This window comes from Amaranthus tricolor, chromosome 10, assembly GCF_026212465.1.
Source record: "Amaranthus tricolor cultivar Red isolate AtriRed21 chromosome 10, ASM2621246v1, whole genome shotgun sequence".
Classification (NCBI taxonomy): domain Eukaryota; kingdom Viridiplantae; phylum Streptophyta; class Magnoliopsida; order Caryophyllales; family Amaranthaceae; genus Amaranthus; species Amaranthus tricolor.
The window spans coordinates 8,414,496-8,430,714 of record NC_080056.1 but is presented as its reverse complement, the minus strand read 5'-3'; the positions used below and the strand labels follow the sequence as shown (position 1 = coordinate 8,430,714).

General features: G+C 33.3%; 3 protein-coding genes across 4 annotated transcripts; all 3 read left to right on the top strand.

Moving 5' to 3' along the window:
• The first annotated feature begins 1,395 nt into the window (after positions 1-1,395).
• On the top strand, positions 1,396-5,861 carry LOC130825240 (MLO-like protein 1). The gene is made up of 14 exons (XM_057690368.1): positions 1,396-1,671; positions 1,908-1,965; positions 2,057-2,268; positions 2,886-3,002; positions 3,675-3,732; positions 3,817-3,902; positions 4,044-4,118; positions 4,199-4,287; positions 4,366-4,415; positions 4,507-4,547; positions 4,939-5,148; positions 5,241-5,308; positions 5,385-5,445; positions 5,611-5,861. Exons 1-14 carry the CDS (start codon positions 1,555-1,557, stop codon positions 5,734-5,736), a joined length of 1,368 nt encoding a protein of 455 aa, XP_057546351.1. The 5' UTR covers positions 1,396-1,554; the 3' UTR covers positions 5,737-5,861.
• A 1,829-nt stretch (positions 5,862-7,690) lies between these two features.
• LOC130825239 (60S ribosomal protein L39-like) lies at positions 7,691-8,311 on the top strand. 2 transcript variants are annotated; one of them, XM_057690365.1, is made up of 3 exons: positions 7,691-7,828; positions 7,909-8,012; positions 8,096-8,311. In XM_057690365.1, exons 1-3 carry the CDS (start codon positions 7,826-7,828, stop codon positions 8,142-8,144), a joined length of 156 nt encoding a protein of 51 aa, XP_057546348.1. In that variant the 5' UTR covers positions 7,691-7,825; the 3' UTR covers positions 8,145-8,311. The 2 variants fall into 2 exon arrangements, with proteins under 2 accessions (XP_057546348.1, XP_057546349.1); XM_057690366.1 differs by having other exon boundaries at positions 7,695-7,828; positions 7,921-8,012.
• A 485-nt stretch (positions 8,312-8,796) lies between these two features.
• LOC130825238 (uncharacterized) lies at positions 8,797-15,035 on the top strand. Its single transcript, XM_057690364.1, has 2 exons — positions 8,797-14,447; positions 14,628-15,035. The coding sequence occupies exons 1-2, from the start codon at positions 14,123-14,125 to the stop codon at positions 14,921-14,923; spliced, it is 621 nt and encodes a 206-aa protein (XP_057546347.1). The 5' UTR covers positions 8,797-14,122; the 3' UTR covers positions 14,924-15,035.
• The last annotated feature ends 1,184 nt before the right edge of the window (positions 15,036-16,219 follow it).

The window sequence follows — 16,219 nt, the reverse complement described above, 5'->3', positions numbered from 1 at the left end:
TCTTTTTGTAATGTAATTAAAACAAGTTTAATCATTATAAATGAATAGGAAAAACAACTTTGAAAGCGCAAGCCTCAAAGAGGTTTAACAAAGAAAAACAAATGAAGAATATAATGCAAAATGAACACAAGTGTTTATGAGGTATCTTGAATACCTCCCCCTCAAATATAGTTTATTATAATGAATTCAACAATTACAAGTATAATAAACCACCCTTATCTTGAGAACAATCTCTTAAGATCACAAATACTAAAGCAAAGTAAGAACACTCTCAAGTTTCTAACAATGCAATAGCCCTCTGTCAACAATATGTGTGTTTTTGGTTAATGTTACTATGAGTGATGAATCCTATTTATAGCCAAGATATTCATCACTCTTAGTATTCCATCATAAATCACCATAAATATACATGTAACATCTCAATTAACATCTAATTAACTATGACAATAAACATTACAATAAACAATAGAAGTAATGCACCACATTATTGCATAGACATTACAAATTTTGACCAAAACAGAATCCAAAGTAGTCTGCTGAACTTCCGTTCGACCCGAGTCACCACCTCGTTCGGTCGAGCGAGCTTTCAGAGAAGCTACTAACTTGTTCTGCACACCTTGCTCAACCGAGCCAACACCGCTCGATCGGTCGAACAATACTTCACTCGATCGAGCGGTTGGTCGAGCCACTCACTGTTCTGCTTCTTTATTTGCTGCTTTGATCAAGCAACTCTCATCAACCGTTCCAAACCTTAAACCACCCATATTCGACACATTTTTATCGACCCTCTCTAAAGTTAAGACAAAGCATGTTCGATTATATGTTTAAAGTTAACGTCATGATTAAGATTATTGGTACTTGCTTTTAACAAACTCAATTAATAAAAGTCATGACCATATTTGTAGAAGCTAGAAATATAAACACGAGTTTTTGTTACCCAAAACCTTATTTATATTTCGAAGGATGATGAATGCTCTATTTCTTGGGTGTGAGGCGCCTCAAAATCAAGACAAAATCAAAAACTTAAAAGAAGAGAAATAACAAAGGGAGGAAAAACAATAAAATAACAAATTTGGTGGTTGGGAGCATCAAACTTAACAGGAATTCTAATTTCATGTTTTTTTCAGACCATTTCTATGTACATACATGCTGAGTGTGTAACTGGACAGCATACACATGTGCGTAAGATGGGAAAACTCAGTACATAACATAGGAAGTTCATACTAATGATGTAGATAGCAAATTGTTGGGATACTATAAATATATAACCAACCATGTATAAACTACATCATGTTCATACTAATGATGTAGACAGCAAATTGTTGGGGCACTATAAATATATAGCCAACCATGTATAAACTATATCATGTTGCAAGCCATGTATAGGCATTGACTTAGAAAACTTTAAGACCAATTCTTAAGTCTTCTCAAGCTAGCTAATGATCCAATGTTTTGGATCAGTCGAAACATTGACATGTCTCGGACATAGATATATATAAAAGGATTATCGCTGGGGCGATTAGAAATGAGTAATACAAGAAGGTTTTTGAGAAAATGGCAGGAGGCGAGTTAGAGTACGGGTCTACACCATCATGGGTTATAGGAGCAGTAGTGTTTCTTATGGTTGCCATTTCTTGGGTTGTTGAGAAGCTTCTCAGTTTCGTGGGTCAGGCAAGTCTCCCCAAATCCCGATCTATTATACTGCATGTTGGGATGGTTTATTCCATATCAATGAATTAAAAATGGCGTGCACATTTTATAAGTCATTGAAATCCTTTCTTGTATTGTTATATGGTTTTGAGATGGTATCTTCTTGAATTATAAATTGTGTGCACCTCGTGTTTCCCTGATTATATGCTGGCATTGACGATAAGTCCAGCTCAATTTAACACAAATGATGACTGCAGAGATTGAAAAGCAAGGAAAAGAAACCTCTTTATGAAGCCTTACAAAAGATCAAAGAAGGTGATCAGATTACTAAGCATTGCTGTTTTATGTCTTGTTTTTCTTCACTTAATTCTCATATATAGTCTCTGAGATTATACTTTGTGTGCAGAGTTGATGCTGTTGGGTTTTATATCTTTGTTTCTTGCTGTTTTCCAAGATAATATTGCAAGTAAGTGCATACCAGAAAAGTTGGCTAATGAATGGACGCCTTGTAATGATCACAAGTCAACCAGTAAGGTTACCTCCCATTTACAAGGCTCTCTATTTTACAATGGTGGTCGTCGACTGTTAGCGGAGGAAGTTTCCACCTCTTGTCCGAAGGTATAATTTGGTGTTTGTTAAAGTATGTAACATATTTTGGGGCTTCAACCATTAGCTTATGCTTTTGATTGAGTTGATTTCTTGACTTGGTATCAGAACCAGTGTGATAAGAGGTCACAGGTTCAAATCTTAACTACTCCTCATATAAAGTGGAATATTCAGTGTTAAAGTATGAGAAAGATATGTGCTCCATCCACATTTCTAGCCCACAGGGCTCTCGTGTGAGAAGGCGTGTTAGAGTATATAACATAATCTTGAGGCCTCAACTATCAGCTTTAACTTTTGGTTGAGTTGATTCCTTGACAGTATTTGAAAAATGCCTAGCTAACAATCGTTGTATAAAACATTAGTAAGAAATCCCAACATCATGATGTGCAAATAAAATAAATGGAAAACTTGAAACAATGGTGCCTTTGCTTAAAACATATCTTCAAAACAAAATTACGGGTTAGCCTAATAGTTTGATTCTCACCACATGCACGACGAACTAACTCCCATTTCCCCTTACTGATAGAAATTCTCTAGCCTGCCGTTGAATAAAAAAATCCACACAAAATAAGAACGCGGGCAGTCCAACATACTTAAAATGATTATTATTCACTCTTGTGGCTGTACAGGGAAAGGTTCCTTTTGTATCAATTGGTGTAATCCATGATCTCCATTACCTTGTGTTTATCTTAGCAATTGTTCATGCAGTGAGCTGTACAGTGACAGTCCTTCTGGGAAAAGTCAAGGTAATTTCTTCTATAACACAACTATGGGAGCTCTATAAACAACTTGCACTTTGGCTTTCATGTTCAAACTTTGAGAATTATAACCAATATAATGAAAAATCATATGTTGTGACAAGATTTTAAAAGTTGTTTTGTGAAAATATACTCCTCTGTCCTACTCATTTTGCATTATTAGGGTGAAAAAGCTCTTACATAATGGTCCAAAATGATGCAAAATGAGTGAAACAGAGATGTATTAGAGATGAATTAGTCATACTTCATAGCACAATGAATAATACTTCTACATAACATGATCACATTCATATAACTTACTATGAAGTAAAACGGTTGACAGTTGATTACAGTGACTGATTTGACCAGTTGATTTTATTAGCTCGTTTGACAAGCTGATTTTAACCCGCTGTTATGAGCAACTTGTTCAAACACATAAGCTGTTCGAACCAGCTAGTTTACCAAACACTAGTATTAGCTGGTTTAACCACTCCACACTCTATTTGTATCAAAATAAGCTAAAATTTCCTAATAAGCTATTTTGCCAAACACCCTAAATGAAAGTTAGTTTACAAGTAGTTCAAAAGCAAAAAGCTGCAAGTATTAAGAAACAGAGGAAGTACTATATGTTACAGCTCCTGACACTGACAGCATACTTGTGTCACAATTCACAAATTGTAGATAAGGCAGTGGTGGAAGTGGGAGGAAGACATTAGAAAGCAGAATTATGCTGATACTAGTAATCCTTTGCAACCCTTTTATACTAACACTATTCTACTCATGCAAACAATTACTAATTTTATAAATTTCGATATGTATACAGACAACGACAGAGTCATACATATCAGAAGCCTTACGTTTTTTAAGGATCGATTTGAAGGGGTTGATGCTAACAAACGAACCTATGTGGTGAGTAAGTGTAAGTGTATTATATTCGAGTTCAATGAGATCTGTACTGGCACTACCCCTGCCATGACCATCCGATCTCCTTATTTGGCCTTAACCATGTGCCATTTTTTCTCGCATCCTACACTAATGTTGTTGCTTCAGATTTCGTTCTTCAAGCACCTAGCTGGGATATTAACAAAAGCGGATTACACAGCAATGAGAATGGGATTCACGTTGGTACGTTTGATGAAGTCGTAAGAGCAGAATTATCTGCTCGTTGTGATTTGTGAAACTGAGATGTTTTTTCATTCCTGCAGACACATTGTAACGGGAATCAGAGGTTTAACTTTCACAAATACATGGTGTATGCTTATGAAGCTGATTTTAAGCGTGTTGTCTCAATTGGGTAATCACATTCGATATGCTTGATTCGACCTCAATCCTATGTAATCTAACGTAGTGACATCTGCCTCTTTTGTTACAGTTGGTTCCATTGGCTATTTGTGGTTATTTCTTTGACACTCAATGTTGCAGGTACATTCTTAGAATCCACACACGCACGCACGCAGGCACACATATCTCTAATTGACCCTATGTTTTTATCTAATGCATATCTCTTGTGCAGATTGGAACATATACTTTTGGATATCATTCATCCCTCTGATTGTAAGTACCAAGAAGATTACAAACATCAATTCATACTTGCGATTCCAAATATAGATCTGATAATCAACTGTTAGAGTATATAACATATCTTGGGCCTTAACCATATGCTTTAGCTTTTGGTTGAGTTGGTTCTTTGACATAATATCATAAGCCAACATGACAAGAGATCACGTTTTCGAATCTCAACCACCCCTCATTAAAAGTGGAATATTAAGCGTCAGGTATGAAAAGAGCATGTACTGCATCCACACTTCTAGCCCAAAGGGCTTTCATGTAAGGGGGCGTGTTAAAGTATTTTGGGGCTTCAACCATAAGCTTAAGCTTTTGGTTGAGTTGTTACCTTGACATCGACTTATTGTTTCAAACAATGATATTCCGAGTTATGTTACAGCTTCTACTTATTGTTGGCACCAAACTGGAACAAGTTATCACGGAGTTGGCTATCTATGTAGCACAAAGACATTCAGTGATTGTTGGGGATGTAAGAATCCAACCATCAGATGATCACTTTTGGTTCAGTCAACCAAAATATGTCCTCTATTTGATCCATTTCATCCTATTTCTGAACTCATTTGGGTTTGCAGTATTTTTTTGGACACTGGTTAGACTCTTCAACCCTTATACTACATATCCTAGAACTACAATTTTCGGCTTATAAAAACTGACACGGTTTTGGGTCTTGATCCGTAACAGTTAAAGTTTGGTTATAAGTCGTGTGTCATGGGTGCAGCAAAATATGTCTATGCAAGGATTATTGTCATGTAATATAACTCGAAATTAACTAAATAAATTCAATTAACTTTAGGCTTCTAAATCTTGTCTTTCATTTCCTTGAAGGGTTGTTGTTCAAACTATTTGCAGCTACAGTACTCTACCACTCTATGCAATTGTCACACAAGTGAGTTGATCATGCTCAGTTTTAGCCTATTTTTGAGCCATGAATTGCGAATCCAAAAGGCGAACTAACTAATGAATTATGTTTCACTGATCATTCCCCTTGTTATCATTAGAACATATCATAAGGTATGAATTACGAACTAAAACTAAATCGTTTTTGTTGAAGATGGGAAGTTCGTACAATGAGGAGGCAATGACACAATATGGCTATGGGTCTAGCAGCCGCGTCACAGAAAGAATTTCAGGGGACCCAAATGGCGTAGCATCAGTCGAGATGGCAAATCAACAGTGAGGACCGCGGAATTCATGACACAAACACACACACAGACATGCGCGATGAAGCAAAGTAGCAAACTAGCCGAAGGCTGCTTATTTATAACAAGTCCCTATACATTTTGTGCATCAAATCTGTTTGTAGGAAAGCAAAGAATTTGGTCTCAGGTTTATCATATACTTTGTATATTTGTACTTTGTAATTATTTGTTCTTGAGTTTATCTTACATGTTAATTGTGCAACAAGTACCAAATTTCAGTTACATGTTTATCATATACTACTATGTTTATATGTACTAGCTGTAAGAATTGAGTTTCATATCATACTCATGTTTATCAGAGTTTCATTCTGAAATACTTGCAACTGTGTCACTATCAGTGACATGTAAAACGGAAAAAGTATGTTTTGTATTGGTATCATGATGATATTTGCATCCTAGTGTGGAACAAAATAGAACAAATTGATTCTCATACAGTTTTACAAAGGATGAGAATTGAGAAAAATTGAAAAGAGAGTTTAGAAATGACTATGAGTCAGATCAATGAAATTGGATTATGACATTTTTATATGAGAAAATCAATTTTTCTTAATGGTATGTAAATTCATAAAAATAATATTATTCGAATGAACTATGATTCTCCCGAATTGTACTAAACAAGTATATATAGTTCGATTAATTCAACATAAAACTCAAATATACTATAATTCACCCAAATTTTACTTGATGACCTAAAATAAATTCACAACAATATGTCTATCTAATGAGTTAAATAATTTAAACAATGATGAAGCCTCAAGAGAATCCTTCTATATATAATCCAATAACTCTAAGTCTCTAACACAAATGATAAATATGTAAATTAGACACATTAATATGTTTATATTAATCCTTAAAAAATAAAAACACAAAATTTGTTAGAAACAACCTAGAAAGATAAATATTTGAACAAGTTAGAGATGGAGTCGGAGTCGGAGTCGGAGTCAAGTTAAAAATGTGGCATTTGATTAGAAATTCGACTCTAACTCGATGTCGGAGTATATAATGAAATTCAAATTCACACTTCTCACATTCGAATCAGATTACTTTTCTTGGATCAAGTCTGCTTAGAATAAGTTCAGACTAAGTTGTATTATGTACCAAATTTGTACTAGATAAAAACATTAAAAAAAAAATTAAAGAATGAAATATTGCAATTCTCCAAAATTCTTAAATGATACGATCTCATGGTGAGATCTTCTCTATTGGGTTGATTCATGTACATTTAGTGCGTTAAAGTAATCACTTATAACTTCGAAAATTTGAACAAAATAACGAAATTTATTTAAAAAATTCATAAACTAGGCATGAGGAAAACTTAATTCCCAAAATAAACACGCAATTTCCGAAGCTGTGGTTTGGGTGGGTCTATTCGATGTTACTAACAACGAACAAAGGAGAACTGATCAATAAAAGTCAAGCATTTTGTTCATTATTATTAACAACGAACAAAGGAAGCCCTGGTCAAACAGGGTCAAACCTTTATTCGCCATTAGTAACAATGAATAAAGGTTTGACCTTGGCGAAATGAATTAAAATGATTTTGAAACAATTTATAAAACACATCAGTTCATTGTTAATAACAGTGAACAAAAATGCTGGTAAAAAAAGTCAAACATCATTGTTCCCACTTACGAAGTCTTATGGACCAACATCTTTGTTCGATGTTATTAACAGCAAACAAAATCTTTGGCTTTTATTGACCGTAAACTTTGTTCGTTGTTAGTAACAACGAATAGAACTAAACCACAACTTTTGGAATTTTGTGGTTATTTTAAGAATTAAGTTTTCATTTTTCAATGTTTATGAAATTTTTTTTAATAAATTTGCTTATTTTGCTCAAATTTTAAAGAACTTCAAAAATAATTAATTAAAAAAATAAATTAATTATATATGTCCAACAATTTATACATGACGAATTGTTCCATTATTTACCCACATTCCCAGAAAGTTTAGGAATAAAACCATAATTTAAAATAACTAACTTTTCATTAGGGTTACTTATCATCCCTCAAATTCGACTTCCTCACACCCTCGAACTCATCAGCGGCGGATCTTCGACCTGCAATCATGGTAATTCCATGGCTTCTTTCTTTCTTTCTTCATTTAATCCTCTTACTATATGCATGAATCTTCTACTGATTTAATGGCAGCCTTCACACAAGACTTTCAAGATTAAGAAGAAGCTTGCGAAGAAGATGAGGCAGAATCGCCCCATTCCTTATTGGATTCGCATGCGCACTGACAACACCATCAGGTCTATTCATTTCTTTGTTATTTTTCATAATTCAAATTTCTTGATTATACATCTGACGTTTTTGTCGCTTTGAATTTTGTCAGGTACAATGCAAAACGCAGGCATTGGCGTCGTACCAAGCTTGGCTTTTGAGGTGCTTGTCATCATCATCATACACAATATATTTCACTCTTATTTATGCAATTATTTTTGCAGTTTTAGATTGGAATGAGGTTTCATATTTTTTTGATTTAACAATAGCAATTTTGGTGGTGATACATTATTTTGACTGTTTATCTATAAGCAAAACTGTTTTTATACTATTGCTTTGCTCTGTTTCCTCGATACTTTTATATGAAATCTTTAAACCGTTCCATGTTTGCTCTAAATGCGTCTTCAATTATCATTAAATCTTGCATATCTGTGGAATGCAGTCTTTTGGAATGAAAATCTCATTTATTGTCTAAGTTGGCACTCATGGTATTGCTACCATGAGGTGTTGTTCAGTTTCTTTCACAATGCTTATTTTTTGGAACTTTGGATTATTCTGTTTGTGATAGCTTTTGCTTGTAGTTTGATGAATAGTCAGACCTTCTGCAAAACCTATGTTAGGTGGTATGGGATACCACCTAGAGCATTTCATGGATACAGACCCTCATTTTATCTGCAAACTAGTGTAGTAGAACCTATGTTACTAGGACCTAACTGCAATTTATCATGGATTCAACCTAGAATGTCAGTGCTCTGGTGTATAAATAACTTAGTAGCACTAATCACCTCGCGAATTGCAAATCAAAAAAAGCAAATTATGGTCGATTTTGGACTATTTTATGGTCATTTTGAGCAAATTGCGAATCTGAAAAGCAAATTAACTTGCGAATCATGTTACATTGCTTAGTAGAAAAGCAATTTGATTCTGCTTAGATTATTGGGGTGAAATTTGATTCTTTTTTGGCAAGTGATATTGAAATGCAATATTTGGGGATTTAAGATGAAATGCAAATCAGGCATTATGGAGGTGATTTTTCTAGGGGAAGTTGCGGTTCAAATTAGGGATTATCGAAAATTGTTGCGGGTATAAAGCGCAAGGATGATTATTGTGGTGATTGGTGAAATTTGATTTCTTTTGGTGTGTGATTCTACAAGAGTTGGGGGGATTCAAGATGAAATGCAAATTAGGAATTAGGGATTATGGAGGTGATTTTACAGGAATTTAGGGTTCAAATTAGGGATTATATTTGCGGCTATAGAACAAAGCAAGAATGAGGCACACATCCAATAATTTCAATAATTTCAATCTAAAGGTGCATGTACCATGTCAACCATGGTAGCCCATAGGAGTAGAAATTTTCAGTAACGTCCTTCAAATTGATATAATTTGCTGAGATCGTAAGAATGTAAAACCACATATTAAGGCAACATTGTAAACTTAAATGAAAAACAACACTTTGATAACAATCATTTTAACGGTTGCAATCGTCTTGTTGCATTGCCGTTGGCTTTTTTGTTGTTTTTGGTTTTTTCTTGGATGTTAATGTTGAGCTTATTTCCTCTTGAGAATATCTATTAAGGCAACAAAAATTACTGCTTGACACTTGGTAGTTAGTAAGTTAGATAAGTTTGTTAAAATAAGAATGAAGGTTCAAACAATGTTTTTGGAGAATTGCAAGGTTTTTTTGGACTACCCTATTTAGAGATTTTTTCAGAATTTTAGAGTTTGATCTCTAAAACCTTTTTTCAAATGTAATCTCATCACTATTCTATAGAGCATGAAACATGGTAAATGAACCTAAGTCTGATTTATATGACTTAATCTTTAGCAGTTCTATTAATTAATGATAATACTAGTTCCAACGACTATCCAAAAACAAGGATGATGGCCTAAAAGCCTACTAATAAGAACAGTCTAATGAACAGTCGCATTAATTTGTTCATGTTTGTCCAATGTCAATCGTGAAAAGTTACGTATGAAATGTTTTCAAAACTTGATAATCTGTCAAATTTTGATTCCACCTAAAAAAATTAATGAATAATAACTTGAAAATTTTGACAAGCTTTGAAAATTGGAATATGTGGATTAAATTTGACCGTAACTTAAATTTGATTATTTCAACTTTTTACTTCTAAGTCGTCACTTTTGCACTAAGCTTCATTATATTTTTAGTAAATTCTACTTCAAGTTACTGTTTTGGATGAAGGTTTATAAATGGAAACATTACTTAAAATAATATAATATTTTCATGATTTTTTCACCTATTAATTAATCATGAATAATTTCAACTTTAGGGGGTATTTGTCTAGAGTAAGATTAGGTAATCCGAAAACCCCGCTATAGTAGGTATTTCACCAAAAATAAATAAATTGAAAATTAATGTAAAATTAGAGAAAAAAATTTAAAATTCATATAAAAAATTCTGAATATTTAAAAAAATCAGAATTTTTTTCACATTTTTTCGCATTTTATTTTAGTTTATCTTTTTTTAAAAAATAATAAAACTTGCTATATATAAGTCATCGGGTTACCAGGTTTACTCTAGGAAAATACCTTCTAAAGTTGGGATTATTCATGGTTAATTAATAGTTGAGATTGTTGTAGGAAAATCATGAAAATGTTGGATTATTCTAGGTATTTTTTCCTTTATAAATTGTATATTTTTCTATTTTTATAAGAAAAATAAATATATATTTATTTCTCTAAAGTACAAGTTATAATGATTTTTTAAAAATTAAATTGAAATTATTCTCGCACGGCCAAGCCTAAAACAAATCTAAACAATAATCCAATCATTTAAACGAACTGTTTTAATAGGTATAATATGAAAATCTATGACTACAGAGTGATGCAAAATAATGTAGATGTCAACTATGACATTGACAGTGTAATGGAGTTTGTATGGAACAAGTACCTTATTATAGACTTAGATTTAGTGCATCTATTTTAAGAACTATAAATGCACCAGGCCAAGTTTATAATTCCTAGAGTTTACGTATATATATTACAATTATATCGGACTCGATTAGATTTGACCGATATTAAACACATTGTTATATTAGATTACACAAAAAGATAGAAATATATTTGAATTATATCAGATTAAATAATTTGATCTTATGTATATTCATTTCATGTATCATTTAATTTAAAGAGAACAAACCCATAAGTAGATAATTTTTCAATCAAAAGTGACACATGCATATTTGTACGTGTCTTACAAGATGTTGCTATTGACTCAATGGAGTTTGTAAAGAAATATTTATGGTGATTTCTTCTAATATGCTCTCATTTTCCAAGTTATTGTTTTGGTCTAGCTTTCATAATGGGAAAATTAAGAAAAATGAGATAAACCTAAATATTATAGGCAGTGGGAGGAAATGTATGAATAACATGAAAAAATAAGTTAAATATATAAATAAAAATAAAAGAAATAATGTGGGTGATGATCAAAAATAAAAATTGTGCAAATTTAGTGGAATAAATTAAAAATAAATTTCACAGGACAAACGGAATATTACCAACAAAATAAAAGACTTAACTTGACCGGAAGACTGCTTGTTTGTAAGGCTATAGAAAATACACCAACTTGTATATCACCCAACATCGATCTGCATTCAATTTGTAGGTTTGTCCTAGAAGTTGTGACTAATTTGCTTGAATTCGATATTTTTTTGAATTGTGATCCAAATTATACCTAGATACTTTGAGCTAATCGGCTCAAGAATGACTCACATTCAAGATTAAAGCAAAAATATGATTAACTGAACATGGCACACATTCGACTATAGTTGACCTGAATTCGGACATAAGTTAATTCAAATAAGCCGAGATTCGCAATTAATCTGATTTAATATCAACTTGACCCATAATTAATATGTTTAGCTTCAGCTTGACTAACAATGACTCGACCTAATATCTACACAAGCCACGAGCTGCAATTGATCGATCGAAGTTCAACTTTACCCATTATTGATTTATCTAACATCAACTTGACTAGACGTGATATCTACACGATTTTTGAACCATAATATGATCTACCATCAACCTCACATGCAATTATTCATCCTCATATTTGAACCAATAAGCGCTTGTGGCTTAGTGGATAGAGCATGTTGAGCAAAAGGTTTGGGGTTTGATCCCTGTTAGATGCAAATATCAGCTGGAGGGTTTTTGACTGCGCGCATCTTCTTTACTTCCTCCTTGAGAGGAATAGGTATGATTTGTTTGCATCTTTCAGAAATAAAAAAACCCATCTAAGCCCTACCTTATGGAGGACACTGAGAGTATTCTTTACCTTTATATTTAAGCCACTACAATTTCTCGAAATTTATATCAAGCAAACCTAGGAGGAAAATTTTCAAGATTAAATTTTATCAATAATTCTAATACAAAAGTAAACCGATCCCAAAATAACCAAACTCCAATGTGATTCCAAAGTCTAACCTTTTTGTATTTAATCAGGACTATAATCGACTTAGACCCGAACTTGAATAATCAGGACCAATGTAAACACAATATGAACTTGATCCAACTCGAAACCAAATTTAACTATATGTAGTATTGATTCGACATAGACCCACACCTAATTTGACTTATACCGAAATCGCCTTATTTATCGTTTGACGCCACAAAACATACACTAAAAAACAGTCCAACAAAATTCAAGAGAATAAAAAAGATGGTAGTCCCATTGATAACATCAATAATAAAATTCCAAACATCTCCTACATCAGATTGCTGCAGCTCCTTAAGGTCTCTTATGAACAACGGCACTGCCTGTTTTTGTCAAACTGGCCTGGCGGTGTTCCTTTCCGCATTCCCATCAACCGTGCTACAGCTATTTTGTAACCATTAATCAATCTAGTTTCTATTTCAATGCAAATGTTACTCGATCATCAACACTATTCTTAGAGTATACTTATGATTTTGGGTAGTTTGATTTCATTTTACCCAACTAAAAGTGATTGTGTTTGATCTAATGCTATGTTTTCCTTTTGATTTGATTTCTTTTTCTTGTTTATAGAGTATATAACCTATTATGGGCCCAACTATAAGCCTAAGATCGTTCCTTGACTTGGTATCAGAGGTCACTGCATCCTACACTACACATATACTCGGGCTACAACTATTAGCACCTATTTGTTGCCTACGGCCCAACTGCCTCCCCTGCTTCCATCTCTTCCAGTCCCTTGGGTAAATCAAACATTGAGCAAGTACATTAGATTATACATGTTGAAAATCAGAACAAGTATTAACAGCGAAGCATGTACTAACTATCCCGACAGATGAAGCAGCAGCCCTGTCACCCGACATTAACACAACTCTGAATCCACCATCTACTATAGAGGAATCATCGCCTTTGTTAGAGTATAAAACATATCTTGGAGCCTCAACCATCAACTCAAGCTTTTGGTGAGTTGGTTCCATGACATGGTATCAGAGCCAATTTGACAAGATGTCACAAGTTTGAATCTCATCCACCTCTCATTATTTCGAGTGGAATATTAGCACGGTGTATGAAGAGGACATGTGTTGCATCTACACTTCTACCCCAAAGAGCTTTCGTGTAAGGGGGCGTGTTAGAGTATAAAACATATCTTGGAGTCTCAAGCATAAGTGGCTCCAGGACCTTAACATCTACATCAATTGCTCCAGGAACCGCGACCCTCAGTTCAACTGCTTGGTTATTGTTAGGATGATTTCTAGTTGATGAGTATATATAGATATTAAAAAGTCTATTGTGTTTTTTTACCTTGGAAATTCAAATTGTTTATATTGTAGTTGTGTTCATATTATATTCCAACAAAGTCTAGGATATGTTGGTTAAGAAAAAGTTTCACACATTTAATGTAAGAGTAGAATGAAAGTGGATGGCTAACAAATAATTTCATACATATGATGCTTTGATTTTGAGAAGTCATTCATTTAAACATCCCTTATATAGTTGTAGTTGGCAACTTTCCCTTTTCCATGACTTCGTTTTCCATTCGTGTGACACAAACAGCAACAGAAATTGGGCTGTTTCGGAATCATGAAATTCGTATGAACAAGTAGAAGATACCCCTCAGGCCCCAATCGCTCTAAATACATATATAGTCCTTGTTCTGGTAGATGAACTTACTAAAAATAGTCCACAATGGGAGGCTTAAGGAATATGAGGTTCCTAAAAATAGCTTTACCATCAATCTTAATCTTAATCTTGTGTGTTTTTCCTGTCAGAATTGAATCTCAAAGACCAGCAGGTTGCTCTTTTGAAGGCTTACAGCTTGATAAATGCTTCAATCAAGAAGGACAATACGTGTTCTTCGAGCCTTGCTGCAGAGCTATTAACCAAGCTGTTCGAGTTGGGTTTCACTGTTTATGCACTATATTAACGACTAATACTCCGCAATTTACCACTCTTTTATCTTTGTCCATGTCAAGTTGCTATCTCATGATCCCTCCTTTGACAATGTGCCGAGGTAAATAATTATTTTGTCTTTTTCAATACTTTCATGTGTAGCGTATATCAGCTTGAACTTTTGATTGAATTGATTTCTTGACTTGATGTTAGAAACCAATATGACACAAACTCACGGGCTAGATGCACATTTCTAGCCCAATATACGTGTGCAAACTCATCTTTTAACCTTTTGGTGAAGATTTAGGTACAATGCCGATATCCCTCCCACTTCCTCCTAACACTTCGAGTAATGAATTTCGGGGTGCACAACAAACGGCCTTAGTACCGCAGCCTCCTAGTTGGGCAACTCCTCAGGCAGACGGCATTCCATTGAATTCTTCCTCTCTAAGTAGTAATTCAACTCATGTGAAGAGAAAAAATGTGACTTCAATGTTACATGTAGTAGAGAATGCAAACAATGTGAGTTCTAGTAGTGAAAGGATTTATCTTTTCTGCTTCTACTGTTGGTTGGTTTGTTTAGCTTTTCATCTTTGATGTAGCTTATAACTTATAAGTTGTATCCATCATCTTCAGTTTGTAGAGAATGATACCCCATTGAATATGAATGTCCCAATACGTACAAACTTCAATTCACGTATTGTTTACATGAGCCAACATATTATTTCATCAAGAAAATACGCATTTAAAAACTCGTTTAACTAGGTCAAGTGAAACCACTCGATATAGCCCGTGGCTACAACATTTTAAAATTGTAAAATCTGGTCTATGCAGCCCGTTTGACTAGGTCGAGCGCACAATAGCCCCTTGACCGAGCTCCTTTGCTTGTTTTGCATTCTAACATGGTTTTTTATTGCTCAATTTGTTCAAACAATTGTATGTATAATTTAACATCATACTTGTGATATTTGGAACACTGAAATCTTATCTTAATACCGTAAATTATCCAACATTCTTTCTCCATGTAGAATATTTAGGTTCAAAATACTTTATAAACACACTATATTATCAAATTTACCTCGTACATCATTTTAAATATCAACAGGAATTGAATTTGAGCCTATTACAACGCACATACAAGTAATAAACCAATTTTCATTTTTGATTCCATTAGGCACAATGGAACCATTATCTACCGTATAAACCAATTTTCAAACATTATCGTTGTTTTCTAATTGCTATTTGCTATCAACCACATTTTTAATAAAATGATAGCAATATGCAACACCACTCTACAAAGCAGTAGACTTATCAATTTTTTATCCGACCTAAAATTGATCTGATCTCTGATTGAATATCCCAATAGTTATAATAAAAAAGTTTTGACTTAGGAGTCGAAACTGAAAAATGACCCTATTCCTAAACATTGAAAAAATTAGTTAAATTCCAAATATTTTGACTCATTTTAAAAAAAAATTATTCATTTTTAATTTTACATCATCAGTTTCAAGGGAGTATTGTGATTAGTAGTTACTTATTTTAAGTTAATAAGGTATTTACTTGTTGAAGTCTTGAAATTTAAAATTTATATATTGGTCAAACTCTTATAACAAATATACTTTGACAAATTATTTAATATGCTATTTTAATTTAAAACCCTTGATATTTTGGATCAATCAGAACTAAATCAAAATGGTCCAAGCTTTAATCAACTTTTACCTTATTGAGCGCATTTTATATGAGACCGTCACATTATGAGACGGGCTCATTCAAGCAGTCGAAATTATGAATACTTAAAAAAAAATAATTAATTGAATTTAAACTTTAATAGCTTATGTAAATTACAAAATAATATGCTTAATTTAAGAAATTATAAGCGTCATTTTTTATCTT

Coding starts and splice junctions, on each gene's coding strand:
- LOC130825240 (XM_057690368.1), top strand. CDS start 1,555: ATGGCAGGAGGCGAGTTAGAGTACGGGTCTACACCATCATGGGTTATA. Junction 1,966..2,056: donor CTTACAAAAGATCAAAGAAG/GTGATCAGATTA, acceptor CTTTGTGTGCAG/AGTTGATGCTGTTGGGTTTT. Junction 5,309..5,384: donor TATGCAAGGATTATTGTCAT/GTAATATAACTC, acceptor ATTTCCTTGAAG/GGTTGTTGTTCAAACTATTT.
- LOC130825239 (XM_057690365.1), top strand. Junction 8,013..8,095: donor CGCACTGACAACACCATCAG/GTCTATTCATTT, acceptor GAATTTTGTCAG/GTACAATGCAAAACGCAGGC.
- LOC130825238 (XM_057690364.1), top strand. CDS start 14,123: ATGGGAGGCTTAAGGAATATGAGGTTCCTAAAAATAGCTTTACCATCA. Junction 14,448..14,627: donor TCCTTTGACAATGTGCCGAG/GTAAATAATTAT, acceptor CTTTTGGTGAAG/ATTTAGGTACAATGCCGATA.